The sequence below is a fragment of the Ictalurus furcatus genome, chromosome 2 (genome assembly GCF_023375685.1).
Source record: "Ictalurus furcatus strain D&B chromosome 2, Billie_1.0, whole genome shotgun sequence".
NCBI classification, from domain to species: Eukaryota; Metazoa; Chordata; class Actinopteri; order Siluriformes; family Ictaluridae; genus Ictalurus; species Ictalurus furcatus.
Genome location: NC_071256.1, coordinates 10866142 through 10888108, shown reverse-complemented (window position 1 = coordinate 10888108; position 21967 = coordinate 10866142). Strand labels below are relative to the sequence as shown.

The following is a 21967-nucleotide window of genomic DNA, read 5'->3' as shown; positions in this document are numbered from 1 at the left end:
TTTTTTTAAACATAGAGACGAGAGAGAGAGAGAAATATGTGAAGAACAGTCCGACTGTTCCCTTTTTGTAATTACCTTGGCAGTACAGGGAGAGAGAAAAAATCCTCATTTAGACTAAAATAGTAGTTTAACTACTCGCTTAACAATATAATAAAACCTTTCCCCTGTGTATCTCCCCAAGCAAGTGCTAAAATTACCATTACACTCAAATTGCTGTCAGAAATGCAGGAGCACACACACACACACACACACACACACACACACACACACACACACACACACATTCACAGGAAATGATTTGTTCATAACCAGATATTGTGTGTGTGTGTGTGTGTGTGTGTGTGTGTGTGTGTGGAGCTGAAGTCTGGATCAATCACAAGATGAACATGACTGTTCGTCCACTGGTATTCTGGCACTCTCCAAATCTTAAAGAAAATTAGTCTTAGTCTGGATTTTGTGGATCGTTCAAGCATGATGTTTGTGGTCTTGACCTCAGCTGTGGTGTGCATGTGTGTGTCTTTATCAGCATCACATGCCTACACACTCTGCTTCCTGTATGTAACAAGAATATATTTATATATATATATATATATATGTATGTGTGTATATATATATATATATATATATATATATATATATATATATATATATATATATATATATATATATAAATTTACAATGATATCAGGCTACATAGTCCATACATTATAGACCCAAAGTCTGAGTTTCTTCCTTTGTGGTCCATACAAACAGCAGCGCACTGGTATTTGGACTCTTAATCCCCACTGAACACAACGTCATCACTAGTGGATTTGATATTTTGCCGCTCCAGCTTTTCTACATATCACAACTTTAGAACAGTAATCCCATGTTCCGATTGTTTGGACTTGCTGTCTCTCTTCAAATGGTTTCATTCCTGGCAGGAATGTCTTGTACATGTAAAAAACAAAACAAAACAAAAAACCATGTAAGCAAGCAATTGCGAAAAGTAAATAAGATAAACAAAGTGAAGTGGGAGCCGGCCATTTTTAGTATCCTGAGCACCTGCTCTCACAGTGTAAAAGAGCTTTGTTTGGGAGCATAGGTCACTTCCTGGGAGGTGTTTGGTTCGTTGTCAAGGGCAGGGGATCCTGGGATTGACCTGCCTGAATGCAGCGAGTCCCTGAACGGCGAGGGCGGAGCAAGGAGAGTAAGTTTGCTTTGTGCCAACTCCTCTTGTCCACCCTCTTCTTCTTCTTCTTCCTCCTCCTCCTCGTCTTCTTCCTGTACAGTACTGTCATACAAGAAGCCATGGATAAGGTCAAGAGCCTCCATTTCTGAACCGTCTTCAGATAACATCTCCCCCTGCAGGGGCAGAGGTAGCTGATTGGATAATGGATTGTAAGCAGGGCTCACTCTGTTGCCCACCATTTCGTCGAAAGGCCTAACATTAGAGCTTAGCGTATCCACTCGGCCCCCATCTAAAGAGTCAGAGGTGAGGCCTATCAGGTGAGCAGGTGAGTAAGAGGCTGGCTCCCTTCTATCCGGGGTTGTTCCATGTATGTTGCAAGGGGATCGGCACCCTTCATCGCCCTCCTCATTGAGGTTGTAGAGAACCTTGTTGTTAGGTTGTGAGCCGCTGTGGTCTGTGTCAAGTCCAGGGTCGTATTCGGGGTGCAGGGGTTGCGAGGCGTTAGTTAGGGGTCGGATGACCGCCGTCTGACTCTGGCCGACTGCTTGCCTCCTCACATGCACAGACAGTCTGTGGAACACACTCGACCCCCTCCCCTGGGGCCGGGCACCTGATTCAGACCATGACACAGACTTTCCATTAGGACTATGAACGAGACAGAGACCCAGCGTTATTCCCACGGGGAATGGGCCAAAATGCAACAGAGACACACAGAACAACATCATCAGTACATCATCATCATCATCATCATCATCATCCCAATACAACACAGCATCCTTCCTAAATTCAACCCTACAAACCATCACTATGGGTTAGTTTTCCTAGCTGAGGATCATTCACTTATTATTTATTTATTTAAACACTGCATTCCAAACAACTGGGTTGAAACATGCTGGACACGGTACGTAATGGATTGTTGGGAGAGCATTATGAATGTCACATGGCCGACCGCCATCCCCTCCCTGCACCGCTCTGTTTGCACTGAACATCATGCCGAAATGAACACAGGGCTTTATGGAATTTCCCTCAATAGTTTCAGATCTCCTGTGGCACAGCGCAAAGCCCTGTCAAGGTTTAGCACTGTGCACACAACAACCGGAAATCAGTGGTGTAATCAAGTTAAGCAGAACGGGCTCAGGACAGAAAGATGCCTCAGAGTTGAAAGCTGGAAGCAGGGTAGGGACTGGAGGAGCAGCACTTTTAATAAACTGTGTTAATTTTCTTCAGTAAAGGAGGGAGAACGGGATGGGGAGGCTGAGAACTGGGTTAATATCAGGGAGGGGTGGGGGTGGGGGGTTGGGGGGGTTACGCGGTGGGTGGTTTGATGAAAATTAGGTTTCGGAGAAGAGCTCAGGACAGACAGAGGACAGCTGATTGGAGCCTGGTGCTAACAAAACTCTACATACATACTCCAGTTTGCGGCAAGGAGAAAAACATGGCACAGCTAACATCAGAAAGAAGAAAATAGACACATTTGCTAGGAAGGACACAATCCGTGTGACCTGTTACTATGGAAGAATTTGTCATTTACAGCGTATCTTCTCGTATTTTTACTACACAGATTAAGCCGAAGAAATCAAATCAAAAGTTATGTTTCATGATTCAAGACCAGGATTAATCTGTGGTACTGGCATGTTATTTTAGCAGTTACTGTATAAATGTAGAAAACAAGTACTGCCAAAACAATGTGCCTCCTAAAAGACAACTAGATCATTTTGTGTCGTGGTACACTGTCAGAACAAAAGGTACTTAACTGTAATTTTAGGGTACATAAAATGCTTGCCAAGTGTCCATTGTACCTTTAGTTAGAGGACCTAGATAATGTTGTGTACCTTTAAACCTCATTACCTCATTTGTCATGCATCTTTATAAGTCTAAACTGTTTGTACCTTGGTTCACAAAATGTACCTGTACAGAACACTCTTTTCTGACAGTGTAGACCACATAGATATGTGATTGGCTGCCTAATAACACAATCGCTCTTGTTATGATACACTGTATAAAGGGTCCACTCACTTGGTGCTGCTGCTGTTGGCGTTGTTCTTCTTCCTGCGGAACATGTTCAGGAAGCTGTTGCTCTGGCACGCGGCGGCTGCCTTGCCGTCTCCCACGTGCATGCGTACCACGTCCGATGTGGTGAAGGCGCTGCGCACGTTGCGCTCTGGCTTGGCGATGATGATGTACATCTTGGGGGTAAACATGCAGCCCAGAGCCACGGTGACACTCAGGCTGACGGAGAATGAGGTGGTGATGATCTTGTAATTGGAGCCAAAATAGATGGGCACGAACGCGAGCCAGATGATACATGTGGTGTACATGGTGAAGGCGATGTATTTGGCCTCGTTGAAGTTGGCTGGTACATTGCGCGTTTTGAAGGCATAGTAGGTGCAGCTCAGGATGAGCAAGCCATTGTAGCCTAATGGTGCCACCATGCCCAAGGTACTGGTGTTACAGATGAGGTAGGCTTCCCTAATGCTTGGGTAGCTCTTGATTGGTTCGGGAGGCTCCAGCACAATGAGCACAACCTCCAGTGTGAGTTGTAGGCTGATGAGGATGAAGGCAATGACTACCTGCGCCCAGGCACTCATGAAGCGTGGCTTGCGAGTGCAGATCTTCTTTTTACTGCCAGCCAGGATGCGCGCAATGCGGTTCGTCTTGGTAACCAATGCTGAGTAACACATTGCTGATGAAAGGCCCACTAGGAGGCGCTGTAGGTAGCATGAGATCACCGTAGGCCGTGCGATCAGGGTAAAAGGGCAAATGTACCCCAAGAAGATACCCGCCAGGATAATGTAGCACAGCTCACGGCTTGATGACTTTACCACTGGAGTGTCTCTGTACTGGATGAAGATGAAGGTCACAAAGAGAGTCACCAGGATGCCTAGGCAGGAGAAGACGACTGCCACAATGGACTCGATGCTGCTCCATTCCAGGCATTTCAGAGGAAGAGGTTGACACCCTGAGAGAAAGAAAAAGATGTAGAGAGAATATGAGAGGAAAGTAAATAAACATAAGGAAACGTTACCAGAGGGAGAAGATATCTGAGAATTAAAGGATGATAAATACAAATGCATGTACACGCCGACACAAGAGAGCAAGCCGATGAGAAAGATTTATGAGAATATGCGATTCCTAATTTTGCTATATGGAGAGCCATACAAATCCTATTGCAGCTGATTTACCAGCCGTGTGCCCTGTTTCCCATTACTTTTTCACTTTCTCTACACTTTCATTGTGCTCAGCACGCATCGGCATTTTTTTATACTCTATTTCACTCGAACAGAGGCTAGAATCTCTTCGTTTCACAGTTTTTACTGTTGTTCTTGGCATATGACTAGTGGGCATTGAAGGAATTCTGAATTCAGTGTGGTACACCTCTCTCCATGTTGCTGCACACCACTGTCAAAACAACACAGCATCGAGAACAGAGCGAGGAATAGAAGAAAGTGAGTCAGGGGTATGTGGAACAGAGTAGCAGAGAGAGGAAGAAAGACAGATAGAGAGAAAGGACAGCTGTAGGCATTGAAAATCTCAGTGTGTTTAACAGTTAGTCGTTTGCCTAAATGAGTAGAATGGATGTTTGGGTGACACAAATAACAATCAAGGTTGAGAAATGATCGACCTGGTCGGATGGACAAATAGACAGATCTGCTAAAAGACTGTTACCTGCCAGTTCGTTATCAGGCCACCAGCCCAGATCGCAGGCCTTGCAGGTGAACTCGTCTTGCACATACTCGTTGTCCTTACAGGTCGTGCAGATCCAGCAGCAGCTCACCTCACCTTTCCGGATCACCTAGAGTCGGGGATCACAAGTCACAGCAACTTGTTATTCTCATAATCAAGCGGAAAATCGAACATAACGTCCCAGTTCAATTGATCAAACAGCGGTTTGATGAGAGGCGTCACAGGAGACTGGTTTAAGCTGTGTACAGTGATGCAAATAACCACTGTATAATATAATACCGAGCATCTCAGAGACCACATCAGGTTCCACTCCTGTCAGCTACAGTGAGCACAAGGTTCACCGAAACCCGGCGAGGTCAACCCGTCCCCGCTGTAGCTTCAGATTCCTGTTCTTGGCCTCAAGGTTTGTGCATTCCGAGATTCTTTTCTGCTCACCACGGTTGTAATGAGTGATTCATTGAGTTATCATAGCCTTCCTGTCAGCTCAAAACAGTCTGACACTCTGACCTGTCTCTTCAACACGGTGTTTATACCCATAGAACCACCGCTCATGAGATGCTTAAGTTTTTCCCAGCATTCTATCTAAACTCCAGAGACTGTTTTGTGTGCGTGTGTGTGTGTGTGTGTGAAAATCTCAGAAGATCAGCGGTTTCTGAAATACTCAAACCAGCCCATCTGGCACCAGCAACCATGCCACGGATAAAAATCTGATGTTTGATGTGAACACTTGACGTGTATCTACATGATTTTATGCACTGCGCTGCTGCCACATGATTGGCTTAGATGCCAATCTATATATGCATCGCTGCTTTTATCAGGTTCCCTACAACTGTATGTATTACTGCAGGTACATGCTGCTACGCCTATACCTACATCTTACCTTTTCCTTCTTTACCACTGAAAATGCAAAAGCAAAATATCCAGGCAAGTGTCAAAGCGAACCAAAGCCCACCTTGATCTGGCCCTTGGAACAAGGCTCACTGCAGACGGAGCGCACCATCTCACTGAGGTTGGTCATCAGCTTATAATCATCAATGCTCAGTAGACCCTCGTGCCACGAGCCCACGTTGATGTAGTCATAGCGACCTAGCTCCTCTACATACTGCAAATTCATAATGTCATACCTGAAAGAGAAAGATCGCAAAAAGAAGACAAGAAAAAATAATATATGAGGCCGCTTATGCAAGTATCCAGACTCACAGACGTTTACATGTATCATGTTTACACAAGGACTTATTCTCATGCCCCTAATCTGGATTTGTCATAGGGAACTACAACCTACATTACTATAACACTCAGACAAGTGACAGACCTCCAGGACGTACGTACATCTCCACACATGATAACACCGATGGTGACAGCGCTCTAACTCCAACCTGTCATCTTAATGAGCATGCAGTCACAGTGACAGGACTCGACTCGTGTAGGAATCGGAGTGGAAACAGCTGGAGCTCTGACCTCAGACAGAAAATCTGTTCCACTCGAAACCTATTACATTTGGACACACACCTGCGTGTGGTGACGTCTGCGTGCGGTATCGAATCAACATGCACGACATGCCGTATAGTGTCGCTTATAACGTATCCTGCGTTATAATCCATGCTCAGGGAGCCGTTTCCAAGATCTCATTCATCTGTTTATTAACTAACAGAGAAGATCCCATAATTATTAGCTTTCAATTACCTGCCAGGAGAATCTCCGTTCTCGTCGAAGTACACCTCCTCTCCAGAGACGCCGGTGAAAGACGTTTTGAGCAGGTATTCTAAGAGTTTGCTTCCATCGATGGGGTCCATAGCCTCACACAAGCCCTCATGATCCGGACACAGATCACCATGCATATCATGGAGCCCGTGGGCCATTGCGTAGATTGCGTTGATCACAAAGCCCATCTTACTGTCCTGAACATAGTTGTCCTTCAAGCTCTCATTTCCTGTTGGCAGAGCAAACTTATTTTTGTTATCCTGTACACTACATAAAACATTTTTTTTTCCCACATCGTTTATTGGTTTACTGCTTGTTAGCAGCAAAAAACATTTTCAAACGCCATTGCTTTGTAAAACAAAAGGCATCAATTTGACCAGCTTTAAAGCTTGTTCTACGGTTAACCATGAAATAATCACATACGTATCCGGCAGCTTCGTGTACAAACTTAATAAGAAGGAAACTGTTCTTAGGCTCACAGCAGAAGGAAATGAATCTTGGGAATGAAGTTATTTGTTGTATAAATGTGCGTGTAATTATACAGCATCTAACTGTGGGGTGGGGTGGGGGAGGGGGATGGGTTAGGGAGGGGGATGTGTCTAAAAGCGTACTGAGCTACAAAACAAAACAAAACAAACAAAAAAAAACCTGCCCAGATTCCTGCATCATTAGTGATGGCCCTCACAGCCATCCAAAGCTATAAACTTTCTTTTTGGTCAAATTACAGCTTTGATAGAATTCTTCAGTGTTCGCTGAATGCTGCGTTTGTTTACGTCTTTTACTGAAAGCCACACATGGCTGAACAGCGAAGCCTTCTGTCCTTCAGCTCCTTTTTTTCTTTCACACAAACACACACACACACACACACACACACAATCATACAATCACACACATGCAGACTGCCAGCTGTGAGCGCGGCCTCCACACATGCTGTGAGCACCGTGGACATGTTCACACATTTGCACAGCACACATACACACACGCCAGGCCTCTCTGGTGCCTTCAGTGTAAGAGTTGAATCTTTTAGTTAGTTAGTGACAGTTACATTTATATAGAGCTTTTCTAGAAACCCAAAGCGTTTTATATAGTAAAGGGGGGGGGGTCTCCTCAACCATCAGCAGTGTGTAGCATCCACCTGGATGATGCGACGGCTGCCATAGTGCGCCAGAACGCCCACCACACACTAGCTATTCATGGAAAGGAGAGAGTGATGTAGCCAAATCAGAGATGGGGATTATTAGGGGGCCATGATAGAGAAGGGCCAATGGGGGAATTTTGCCTAGACACCAGGGTTACACCCCTACTCTTTACAAGAAGTGTCCTAGGATTTGTTTTTAATGACCATAGAGACCTCGGACCTCGGTTTAACGTCTCATCCGAAAGACGGTGCTGTTTTTACAGTATAGTGTCCCCGTCACTATACTGGGGCATTAGGCCCCACATAGACCACAGGGTGAGCACCCCCTGCTGGCCTCACTAATACCGCTTCCAGCAGCAATCTTAGTTTTCCCCCAGGAGGTCTCCCATCCAGGTACTGTCCAGGCTCAACCCTACTTAGCTTCACTGGGAGATATGGCTCTTAAGCAATATAAAATAATTACACTGATCTTTTTGATTGTCTATGCTTGTTTTGGGGATAAATACATACACTAGATAGACTGCTTTAGCCAAAAGAAGCAGGTTCTAGGATGACTGATGGTTTTGCAAGCAACCAATCAAGGCAATGTGTGACATACCAAAAAACAACACATGAGTAAACTGGATAAACGCGTGCTAATATAATCAGACTGCTATATTTTGCACTTTCTGTATGCTTAATACATTGATTTGCATCGTATGAACTGCTCGTCTCTCCTACTGCTTTCATCACCTGCTGCAGATTTTTTATTTGGTTATTTTTTGGCCGATTTGTCCTCGTCCATTACAGCCTGCTAATGGCCAATCGGGAAAAAAGGGGGAAAAAAAGCCAGATCAATCCAAATCTATCAATTGTGTAGTGTTTTGAGTATTAGCACAGTTGTTAAAGTGTGTTATTCATATTCAATCTTTTCTTTTACTTTTACCTGTACAGAGTTTTTGGTAGTTAGGGTTCTCCTGAGGGTGGCCGGGTATGCGGCACTGGAAGCGGTACTGCCAGAACTCAGCGAACCACGGATTCCTAGTGTTGGTGTCCAGGCGCAGCTTCAGGAAGTATTCGTTAAACGACGTCACTTCCTCCGACTGCAGCTTTATAGTGATCCCTCCGTCCGCTTCCTGCTCGTATCCCTCCACCACCTCGTCACGATCTGCCCATCCATCACTGACAAACAGATAAAGAGAGACTTTCAGGGGTCTTACAGACTTATACGACGCTATACTTCGGACATACTGTATTATATAAGTCTTACTGCGATATTCAGCATGGTATTGCTATCACTCCTAAATAATGCAACCTCCGTACGTAGGTCGATTACGTTTGTGCAGAATTGATTCAATTCTACGATAAACATTGATTTGTTTGTTTATAGAAGCCTGAGGTTAAAATCGTATTCATAGCCAGTTAGCTACGGTTATCTAGTTATTACGTAGCTAGCTATGTTAAGCAGCTCAATCTTCAATGCAAGAACTAACCCTATTGAAACTTTTAGAAGTTAGCAAACAAAGCGTAGCCCATTAGGATTGGTGATATATCTTGACACTTGAATGTCTAGAGTCTTAAATGCAATACCACCTTTAGTCTTTAGTTAAACTGCTGTTGCGAATATAAAAATATTAATTCTCCTGACTTTATTCTTGAAATCAATGTACAAATATATTGAAATGTTACTAATGTTAAGTATACATATTTAGGTGATACAGTCACACACCAATGGTAGCAGAACTGCCATGCAAGGCGCTAACTTGCCATTGGGAGCAACTTAGGGTTCAGTGTCTTGCCCAAGGACACTTCGGTATGTTGAGTCACGTGGGCCTGTAATCAAACCGCCAACCCTACGATTAGTGGACAACCCGCTCTACCACCTGAGCCACAGCCGCCAAACCTGTTTGGGAACGGCGCTTATTTCAGTTTCATTTGTGGCCTTAACTCGCCTCGAAGCCCCTTTTCTCAGTCCTCTTCACATTATTTTCATTTTCTAGTCACAGATCTCTCCATGTGGGACGTACCACAGAGCTCGAGTGACTCTATTACCTCTTTGAGGCTTTGACCTAAAAACATGTTCTTTTCCTTATTTTATACCGAGCATAAATTGATGGAAATGAGAGTCAATACAGCTTGTCATTTTACAAAGAAACCACAAAGCCCTCCATCCTGACGACCCTTCCGTATCGACTGTTCCACAGCGCTGACACTGGAGACTCCTTCCAAAAAATATGTATAAAAAATAAATAAACATTTCCTTACTTCACCATATCAATAAGTTATCGTAATTTTACACACACTCAGGAGCACGAGTAGGATATGAACTTTTTTTTTTTTTGCAAATGTACAGGATTTTCACGAATAACAAATTTCTTGTGTATACACTCGTACGAACGGTTAATGAACAAAGTCCGTTATATCCAGCGTGATGAATGACCATTAAAAAGAAAAGGCTTTTACTGAACCACTGATGGGCCGTGGGTTCAATCCTGAGCTCGGGTTATTGTCTGTGTGGTGTTTCCTCTGGGTTCTCCGGTTTCCTTTAACATGGCGCTAGGTGGATTGGTGATTCTAAATTGCCTGTAAGTGTGAATAATGATCATGAGTATTTATTGGACACGTATATATTACAGCACAGTCAAATTCTTTTCTTCGCATGCCAAGAAGTTGGGGTCAGAGTGCAGGGTCAGCGCCCCTGGAGCAGAGAGGGTTAAGGGCCTTGCTCAAAGGCCCAACAGTGGCAGCTTGGCAGTGCTGGGGCTTGACCTTCCGATCAGTAACCCAGAGCCTTAACCGCCAAGCCACCACTGCCCCAATCCCATCCAGTGTTCCATCCAGTGTTCCATCCAGGGTTGCACCGAGGGTTCTCCGGATTCAACATAACCCAGACCAGCAGTTACTAAAGATGAAGGATTTATGAAGAGAATTTTTTATTTTATCTCCTAATGTAACAATTCCTCATTTGCCACATTTTCTTCTCCTTCATCCCCGTCTCTCATTTCCATTTCCTTTCACGTCACTTTCCTATCTCTTGACCTCCTCTCCATTCCCTTCTTCTCTTTACCCTCTTGAGCACCGTGCCTGTGTGCTGAATACGCTTGGACGTAGACCGCGCTTCTCTGGATTAGGCTGACGGCCATTAAAGCTTATCCAGAGGCCTTTACTAATTCATGGCGCTCCAGTTCGGAGCAGCTTGGCACTGCCGCTTTCGCGCCTGGTCTCTCGTTCTCCCTCTCTTTCTCACTTACAGTGCTCCAGCTTTCATCTGCCTGCCTCAAAACGATCTGTCCATCACTTGTACGTCCTGAGCGTTCATACTGTTTCTTTCCTGCCAACGAAACATCTGAACACCTCCTCTTTTTTTCGTTTTACTATTCAGAGATCTATCCTTAATCACTCTCCATCAATCCATCCATCCATCCAAACTCCCAAAACGGTTTACATGCTTTCTGCACTGCAATATTGTAGTGCTGTAGTTAACTAAAACCTTGGGGACTTTTCCAGCTACCCAGACTGTTAGTGTTGCTAATCACAGCAACAAACTGGCATGTGACAGCTCTCACACACACACACACACACACACACACACATATTCAAAGCAAGCACGTCCGCATGTGAATGAAGCCATTAAGCTAAAATACATAAAGCGCTATCGCTTCAGAGTTGTGTCAGAATCTCAGCAGAGAAAGAAAAGACCGTTATAGCAATTAAAAAAAAAGTTCAATCTTTCTCACATCTTGGGTCAGAAACCTTCCTCCCACACATTTACATCATTTCCCCCCTATTGTCTCTCTCTTTCTCACTCCCCCTTTCTATCTCGCTGCCCTTGTGAATAAGATATCCTCTAATGTATTAAAAATGGAGAGCTAATGAAAGAAAGATGTTCTGGAAAGCGAGCTCAGTCTCCCCAGAGCCTTGTAAAACCTTTTAAAAACACACTCACCCATGATAAGTCTTCCAAAAAAAACCACACAAACATACATTTAAAAAAAAAAAAAAAACAGATGGAGGATAAGATGACTACCACATTACAAGCCCGGAATACTTCGAAATTCAATCTTCTTGCAAAGCAGGAGTGAGACCACACAGCTCAAAAAGCATGCTTAAAAAAAAAAAAAAACACTACTTTGAGGTGACCTACTTGACCGAAAGACGTCGTCGGCGCTGCCAAAGCTACTACAGACTGTGCCAGGCTTAAATCAATCCAAAGCAAGGATTGGGCAAGGTGGCAGAAACGCACCAGTAAGCAGAGATTCGAGATCTGGAAGGAAGCCAGCGGGATCTAATCTTTTAACTAATGCGTACGTACACAATCAGACATTCATTACGAGTCGGACTTGTGAGGCATTTAAACGCAGCGTCTGATCCGTGCTTATCGAATAGTGCTTATTGGCATAACGATTGGAAAGAAAAGACACATACTGCATACACACATCCTGTTCTGTTGGAGTTGTAAGGGTCTTTGGGGACATTGTGTATGCGTGTATTTTCGACTTCCCATACATCACATCCCACACCAAAGCTAGGCAATTTGGTTATCTAACACCTATCATACAACAGCTAGCAACCCACGATTCCTCCGAGACATGTTGGCTGCGTAACACACTCAGAGGAAAGCTCTATCTGCCCTCTTCCGCATACACGAGCTTACAAAATCCTCTGATTGGCTAATGTCGCTCTGATTGACAGGGGAGAAAGAGTATGCCCCTCCCACCCAGAGAGCACAGCCGATACCAGGTCTCATAATTGTTAAACTAGCTAATTAATGCTTTGCTATGTGTAACCTTAAACTTAAAGGAAATCATTTGGCTTTTAGTTTATTTATTTATTTGTTTGTTTGTTTGTTTGTTTGTTTGTTTGTTTTTAAAGCTGTCATTTTTGACCTGCCAAATGTCCCCACTAGGTCAAAACTGTCAGGGCTGGATGTTTGGTCCACACTAAGATGTAAAAATATGTCCACACACACAAACAAAACAGCATTACTATCTTTATTATGATCTTTATAGGTATACCATCCATCCATCTTCTATACCACTTATCCTTCAGGGTCACGGGGAACCTAGAGCCTATCCCAGGGAGCATCGGGCACAAGGCGGGGTTTCAATCCATCGTAGGGCACACTAGCATACACATATTATGTGTATGCTATATTATAAGTGTACCCACTTATACACTACAGACACTTTGGACATGCCAAACAGCCTACCATGCATGTCTTTGGACTGGGGGAGGAATCTCCACACACATGCAATCGAACCCCCAACCCTGGCGGTGTGAGGTGAACGTGCTAACTACTAAGCCACCGTGCGCCCTATAGGTATACCGATTATATATTTTTTCATTACAGAAGTGTTTTACTACTGTAGTAATACTGCAATGCGATTAGAAACTACAGTATTGTGTCTATAAAAAGGTGAAACTATCTACCGTGCTCATGAGAAGCGGTTGGATTGCTCTCACATTGCAATATCCATTCAAAACGAGTCAGACGCCGCTTTTACGCACACGCTACTAATTAGAGACGGAAGCTCTCGCAGCTATCTTTCATTTTTAATGGGGAAAGTTGTGTAATATAATAGAAACTGCTGGCCAAGGAGAGTGTGGCACATTTTTCATAATCTGTGTGAAAGAATGATGCGAACATACCGTAGGAGGATACTTCAGCGAAGGAAGGAAAGGAATGATATTAAATTCTGATTAATATTCCCTGATATGAAGATCTCTATGGGGTTTTTTCTGCATTTATCAAACATATTTTATCCATTTATGTCCATTATTCTTCATTTTCCTTCTCAGCCGTAATTGTGTTCAGAGCCTGCTGTCCAGGAGCATTGCCTCGACACAACACGAAGAGAGATTTGACCATTTTAGAGACGAACGGTTTATAGATTGTGGACATTGAGGAGGAGAAATGCTCAGTTACAGTACGTCGTGTTTTCCATTCTGATTAACTGTGCTAGGCAAAACGACCGTTTCTCTATGCAGACATGTTCAGATTCAAATGCAATCGATTCATCGTTTCTGTTTAAATGAAAAGGAAGAATAAGAATAGGGGGGAAATATCATTTTACAAACCTGATATTACAGAAGCCTGTAAATTCCTAATTCTAATCGGAAAAGTAACCACAAAGAGCAGCTCTTTTAGCTGCTCTTATATATATATATATATATATATATATATATATATATATATATATATATAGATAGATAGATAGATAGATAGATAACAAATAACTGTTACAAAATTTATTCAGTAAAAATGTCCCTACAAGCTCAAAACTCAGAGAGAGAGAGAAAGAGAGACAAAGACAAAGAGAGAGATAGAAGACAAGAACAGGGAATAATTTCTGTCACAACTTATTCATTAGTGGTGAGACGTGCCACCCAACAATTTTAATCTTAACTGGTTTCCTTGGTAACTGTGTGTGTGTGTGTGTGTGTGTTTTGTGTCTTTGATGGCAATATGTACTGTATCTAAGCTTCCCACTGCCGCCTAAGAAACTTGATCTTGTGCTTGATAGGAAAAGACAGCATTTTGGAGAACTTTATGTAAAGCATGTGAAGCTAGTTTACTGGTCCTTATTTATCATAGCTGAGTAGAAACAAGTGCAGGTTTGACACACATAATGACGCGTGATAATAAAGCTCTCATACGACGTCCACAAAACGAGCGATATGTCCACAAGTTATGCATCAGCTTCAGCTGCGTGGAACAAGCTTCCTCCTGAAACTGATAATCCCTTATTTCCATTTCACATGCGGATGACACGCCCTAATTTTCCAGCATATACGTCTAATTTACATGGTCAAGAAAGGGAACGCATTCGGCTGGCTCCGTTCAAGGAAATTTGAGGAGTTTGTGTCCGAGATGACTGAAAATGTAAAGATCAAAATAAAAAATTTTTAGGTTTTTTTGGTTTTTTAGGTATGATTAAAAATGGCACACATGAAATAGAATGTACACTCTATATCATATACAGTATACTATCATTTATACTAGAGATGCACCGATACTAAATTTATCAGCCGATACCGATAACCGATTATTCAGAGTAATATCGGCCGACACTGATAACCGATAACGATAGTTATATATCTTTTATCTCTTCTTATTAATTAATACTAATTAATTCCTCAATTCTGAAGGAAATGCAAATAAAAACTTTATTCTCTCCATTTCAACACGTTGTTTCACAGTAACTGGTCTCATAAACAGAAAACACATTACTCTAACATTAACACGTGAACTACATTCTGAAGATTAAAGCAAGATTTTTTTAACTTATTGAATGTTATTCATTCATATTAACATTGATTGAATTCTAAAAACCTCCTGTTAGTCTCACATTGACTCACCATAAACACAAGCATTTCTACTTCATCACTGACATCAAACTGGTAATATATAATATCAACTTTTTATATATTAACATTAACTGGATATGAAATATACTACTCTACAAATATATTTTTCTGTGCAAGATATACTACTTTTTGTCAACTCATCTTCATTTAAATCTTTCAACAGTGTACTTGTAACAGTGTTTTAATTCAGTGCGAGCGTTGCGGGGAAAAAAATTATTTAGACCCGAGGCCGAAACTCTCATTTTACTCCTGCTCACTTCCGGTGTAAAATTTTAGCAGTGCAGAGCTTATAAACTGCAGTTTTGTCGTCATTCCACACAAGAGACATCATCTTTACACACAGCACGAATTCCATGTGTTTTCCCGCCCTCTTTTGATTGACAGGATATAATCGGCCATGATCATCAGATGTTTTTAAGCGTGAAAAATTGCCTTTATCAACTGATAACGATTATTGGCCCGATACACTGGTGCATCACTAATTTATACATTTATCTTTGTTCTTCGTGAAATTTGGTGCCATAGAGTATCCAGAAGATAGGCTATGTATGCAGGCAGTTAGGGTGGCGTGTTGAAAGCTGAACTAAAGCTGAATCAAGATGAAAAAAACATGCATTTACAAATTAGCATGTTAATCTGTTTTTGGTTTATTTGCTTTGCTTTGTTTTCTTCAATGCCGATTTCTCTGCACTTAACTACTGCATGTTTCTACGTACAGCGCTTTGGTCAACTTTGGTTATTTTAAACATATTTTATAAATAAATGACTCACTGTTAAAGTCACAATCCGGTTGTAAACAAGCATTTTTCCGACCTGTTTTCATTTCTTTTACCTGTTGAAACAGGTCAGATTGAACTGAAGTTAAAAAAAACGATTTAATCGAATAAAGGACGAGCCCATTTTCTCATCCTGAACAAATAAACCCAATCCGTATTTTATATAAACAAAACGCTGAACTACAGTACTACACTACTCTATTTACTAATCTGTACTTTACTATACTTACTGGTAATACTGATACTGGTTTTGATTGTTCAGCTGCAAATGAAGCATTTTTCGAGTTGTTCTCCAATATGAAATTGATAAATAAGAAAACAGGAGCTGGAAAATAATCAGCTGTGCCTTGTGTTTGAAGTTGGTGTAACACACTAATTGTTAGCGCCAATTAGCTCCTAATTTTTTAAAGGGATAAAATGGTCAAATTCATGCTGGAAATGATTTTTTTCATCTTACACAACGATTTTATTATTATTTATTTATTATTTTTTACCTTATCCTTCAGTGCTTCTGTAGAAATGGCACTGATTATATTTAAAAAAAAAATCTTTGAAAGGTTCCTTACCTCCCAATGAGCAGAAATTCTCCGGCAACTCCCAGTCGTCTCATGGCCATTAAAAGGCCGCGTACCGTCATGCCCTCGCAAAAACAGATGACCACGCGGGCCTTGGGTAGACGCTCGCGCAGCTTCCTCAGGAGGCGATCGAAGTGCTTTTCCCCTGCGTTGCTGTAGATCTTATCAGAGTGTGCGATGCACAGACCCTCTTCTGCTACTAGTTCCTTAAATGCCTCCATGCCACTTTCACCATAGTTGCCTGAGTTAAAATTTGACACACAAATCAGAGGATAGATCAGAATGGGTTTTAGTAATAAAAAAATTTTTTATAACTCAGACTTATGGAAACATGGATGGCTCAAAACAGCATTTTTTTGAGGCTGGGTTACCTCCAGTGACTCAACGGAGTCAGAGCTGCCAGAACCCGGGATTAGAAATGGACGACAATTCACAATGGAAGACACATAATGGAAACAGGCAACTGAAAGAGACATGAAATGGAGAGATGGTCACTACCATTCAGGACACAAAAATGGCAGTCAAATTCAAGCTGAAATGATCGACACAAAGCAAAACATAAATAATCACAGAGAAAACAACCCAGCACACGCAATACAGGCTTTTAGTTCACTTTAACAATGTTATTAAGTCACTGTACAGAAATACACACTTATTTAATAAAGTATGTACGACCCCAATTGTGAAAAAGTTGGGACAGTATGGAAAATGCTAATAAAAACAAAGAGGAGTGGTTTTGTAAATGTACTTTGACTTGTATTTAAACAAAGAAATGTATAAAGACAAGGTATTTGATGTTTTACCTAATCAACTGTATAGTTCTTTTAAGGTAAACATTCATTTTGAAATTGATGCACGCAACACATTCCAAAAAAGTTGGGACAGGGGCAATTTAGGACTAATAGCGATGTGACGAGTTGAATTAAGCTGGTGATGTGAAACAGGTGAGGCAATCGTCTAATCATAGTATATAAGGAGCCTCCAAAAAAGGCCTAGTCCTTCAAGAGCAAGGATGGGTCAAGGCTAAACAATCTGCCAACAGATGCGTCAGCGAGTAATCCAACACTTTAAGAACAACATTCTCCAAAGACAAATCCCCAAAGACAAATCGGTAGGATTTTGGGCATTTCACCTTCTACAGTGCACAATATAATTAAAAGATTCAAGGAATCCGGTCAAATCCTGGTGCGTAAAGGGCAAGGCCGAAAACCACTTCTGAATGCGCGTGACGTCACTGTCATAAAAACCGTCATGAGTCTGGAATGGATATCCTGACATGGGCTCGAGAATACATTCGTAAACCTTTGTCAGTCGACACCATTCGCTGCCGCATCCACAGATGCAGGTTAAGGCTTCACTATGCAAGCCACACATCAACACTATCCAGAAGCACCGCCGACTTCTCTGGGCTCGGTCTCACCTGAGATGGACAGTAGTGCAGTGGAATCATGTTTTGTGAGTCAAATAGTTTTTGGACAAAACAGCCGTCATGGCATGTGCAACTTGCACATCTGTGAGGGCACCATTAATGAAGAAAGATATGTACACTTTTTGGAGCAACATATGCTGCCATCCAGAGCAGGGTAACTCCAAACCACATTCAACCTGGATTACAAGTGCATGGTTGCGTAATCAGAGAATGCGGGTGCTAGCATGGCCTGCCTGCAGACCTGACCTGTCTCTGATTGAGAATGTGTGGCGCATTATGAAGCGCAAAATAAGGCAACGAAGGTCCTGTACAGTTGCGCAGCTGAAGAAATGCATAATGGACGAATGGGGGAAAATTCCGCTTGCTAAACTTAACCAACTGGTGTCTTCACTCAGCGCCCAAACACTTAATAAGTGTTATTTAAAGAAAAGGTAATGTGTGTTGCAGTCATCAGATTTGAAAGGAGTGTATATTTTCAAAAATAAATTAAATTCACAAAGTAAAACATCCAATAATGTGTTAATAATGTGTTTTCAATATGGTGCAGGGTGAATTGAATTTTCAAATGACTCTTTTGGTTTGTTTTTGTTCGCATTTTCCATACTGTCCCAACTTTCTTGGAAATGGGATTGTAACAAAAGGCATTTTAATTGGGATATTGTTTCCATTTAACTCCATGATGGCCAGCAAAAGACAAAAGCCGTTCAGTTCTTATGCATAATTCAGTGCAACACACCTGGTGCAGCAACAAGAGAAGAGGTCAGTGCTGTTGCCCTCTGGAGAGCGCTTTTAATCACAGAGAGCTGAGAGGGAGCTGATGACTGCATGGACGCAGGCTGGAATCTGTATGTGATTTGAATAACCATGCGAACATGGTCTCGGTTCCAAGTGCTGATCCCTACACCAAAAGTTCAGCTGAGTCTGAGTGACATTCGTTAAATTCGTCTTCTCATCCTGGCCAAGCTTCACAGTAGATCTGGAGCCTATCCCTGGAATAAAGGTTCTTCAATGGTTCTTCTTTTCAAGAACCATATTTCATTGGATAGCGTTCTTGAGTTGAGCTATATGGTTCTATGGAGATTAAAGAAGTCCTTTATGTTTCATTATAGGTTCTTCAGAGCAGTGTATTGGTTCTTCAATGTATCGTCCTTTAACAGGTTGAAGTGAACCCTGTAAAGTTCTTTGTGGGACTGGAAAAGGTTCTCCTGGCATCACTTTTAAGAACTATACTTTGGTTCCTTAAAGCACTAACTAAGGGATTTTTAGAGAACTTATGATAACGTGGTTGTTATCTTGTGGCACTGCTATGAAGAACCATTTGTGGGTTCTTTAAAGCACGTGGACATAGATGGTTCTCTAAAGAACTTGAGAGTGAAGGTTCTTGGTGTAACTTAAAAGGGTTCTCCTATGGCATCAGGCTGAAAAAAAAAAACCTTTTTGGTTCTTATGGGGAATTTAGCTTAGGCAATTCAACTAACATGGAGAAAAGAAACATGAAGAGCATGGCGAGAACATGGCGAGAACATGCAAGAACTCCACACAGACTGTAAACTGAGCTCAGGATCAACTGGAGACCCTGGAGCTGTGCAACTTCCATTTGTGGCAAAGCCTTTTCGATGTTCTCCAGCTCTTCAGATCATTTGAAGCGAAATTTGAAATTTTTGAAAATCACTCACTTCAATTTCCAACTGAACCTAAACAATGAATAAACGTTGCATCGCAGACATTGACTGAAAGTCTTTATCCAAGTGTGTTTCCAAGCTGGCAATTCTCCCTTGGTGTTAACTAAGCAAATAAGCACCATTCTCCTTCTCAGCTCTTATTGATCATTTCCCATTGTTATTTCATCCCTTCACAACCTAGACATTAACAGATTAGTCTGAACTGAAGGATTACAGAAAGAGTGGCGTTTTGTAGGAAGCTACAAACACAGACATCACACACTTTTCTTCTAACAGTGTAGAAATCTGACCATTCACAAATCAGACGGCGAACATATGTATAATTTAAACAGTGACGAAATCGACGGCCTGCTTGTTTAAGGGTGCAGTGGTGGCTTAGCGGTTAAGGCTCTGGGTTACTACTCAGAAGGTTGGGAGCTCAAGCCCCAGCACTGCCAAGCTGTCACTGTTGGGCCCTTGAGCAAGGCCCTTAACCCTCTCTCCAAGGGTGCTGTATCATGGCTGACCCTACACTCTGACCCCAACTTCCTGACATGCTGGGATATGTGAAGAAAACAATTGCACTGTAATGTATATGTTATCAATAAAGTCTCATTATCACTATTTAGACGCCCAACAGAAATGGTTTGACCTTTGCTTTAAGGTTTTGTTCTCCTTTAGTGTTCGAATCTATAGATTTAACCCTGACCGATCACTACTTTACTTTTCATGTTATTTCCAAGTGTCTCGTCTTTTCAGGCTACAGGGGAAAGTGTACCCTTTCCACATCTCTTAATTCTCGGTCACTTTCTCTTTGTTTTTTTCACCACTGTGCTCCATTTCTCCAGTTCGACCTCCCAGTCATCCTGGCAGGGCACTAAATGAATTTACCTCAATGAGATATTACATAAAATAAATAATTCCATTTCATTCTCTATCGTGTTGCTTTGATGATATATTGGACTGCGAGGTTCTGTTTACTATACGCCCATAACATGATTACACAATCTGATGTTTATTTCGTCCGATTGCCAATTATGATGTCAGTGAACTCGTGCCCCCATGAGACGCAGCCATTCGAATGCCTTAGTGTGGCAGACAGGTCTGAATCTGACCAGGTAATTAATGCGATCGGGAGCATCCGCTGTTGCTAAGGGCAACAGGAAGCATTGAAGGTGGCAGACGAGTTCAGTGGATGGTGCTGTGCCTATAGCCTTGAATGCATGCGTATGTCCACTGTACTTATGCTTATATTTGAACATCTTACCAACTGTTTCGTTGAGTGTGCGTGTGTTTGACGTGCATCAATTTTGCCGTTTAAGCGTCAAAGACGGTTGGACGATCTGAAAAATCTGACGTTTCCAAGTTTCAGCCTGGGACGCTGATCAGCTTCTGACAGCTCATGAACGAGAGGAGAGTTGGACATACGTTTGAGTAGGAGTGATCAAGCAGCTTACAGGGCTGTTCAGTGTTGCGCTCTCGTCTCCAGGGAGGGGGACGAAGAAGAGGGAGGAAACCAATTCGTTCCCTCATTAAACGTGGAGAAGCTGATTGATTAATTAAGGCATGCTTAGATATGCAAATAATTAGAAATAAAGAGTCCACTTGTATTCCGTCTAATGGAAGGGAATTAGCATTTCATTATACAGCAGGATGCTGATTATTCGGAAAATTTGCATATCAGAAAGGTTCATGTCAGACAACTAGTTAGACAGACAGACAGACAGACAGATAGACAGATAGATAGATAGATAGATAGATAGATAGACTTGCCTTCTGTGTGCACAGCAGAAACATAAGTCCAGTTGTAGTGCTTCACGATATCGAGCATAGCGCGCGCCTGGAGCGTGTCAGATGGCACAACCCGCAGGAAGTACTTAAAGAGCGTCTTGTCGCTCAAGTCTATACTCGTGGCCGAGTAGGCGATCTGCGGGATGTTAAACAGCTGCAGGAGGTTCTGCACCTGGATGGCCACAGAACTGGACCCGGGTCCGATTACTCCCGCGATGGGCTTCTTCGAGGCCGGTGGGTGGCTCAAGGGCGTGCCGTCGACGCAAAACTTGGAGCCGTCTTTGGACTCGTCGCGGATCGATATGAGGGAGTCCCGAATGAACTCGATGCTCTGCTCGAGGGCTACAGAAGAATACCAGCACGAGTCTCGGATCTCGCAGCCGAGGCTGATGTTGGGCAGCAGGTGCGGGTCGGCGTTGATGCGGTCCAGCGTGTGGAAGGTCGCCTCCACGCGCTGGATGCCGTACTGCTCGCGCACGTCGCCGCACTTCCGCTCGGCCACGCGCTCCCCCGACGGCTGGTGGTGCACGGAGAAGAGCGCGCCGAGGATCACGTCGCCGTCCATGCGGGCCACGGAGCGGGCCGCGGCGCGCGACATCGACGAGTGCTCGCGGCCGCTGGCCAGCGCCCGCGGCGCGAGCGTCGACAGAAGCAGCAGGAAGGCAGTGACAAAGAGCGGCGGGTTTCCGCGCAT

General features: G+C 42.8%; 1 protein-coding gene across 1 annotated transcript; it reads right to left on the bottom strand.

Moving 5' to 3' along the window:
- Positions 1–835: 835 nt before the first annotated feature.
- grm1a (glutamate receptor, metabotropic 1a) lies at positions 836–21967 on the bottom strand. Its single transcript, XM_053639546.1, has 8 exons — positions 21256–21967; positions 16384–16633; positions 8620–8855; positions 6539–6785; positions 5808–5979; positions 4838–4964; positions 3188–4130; positions 836–1816 (listed from the first exon to the last, which is right to left on the bottom strand). Exons 1-8 carry the CDS (start codon positions 21965–21967, stop codon positions 1051–1053), a joined length of 3453 nt encoding a protein of 1150 aa, XP_053495521.1. The 3' UTR covers positions 836–1050.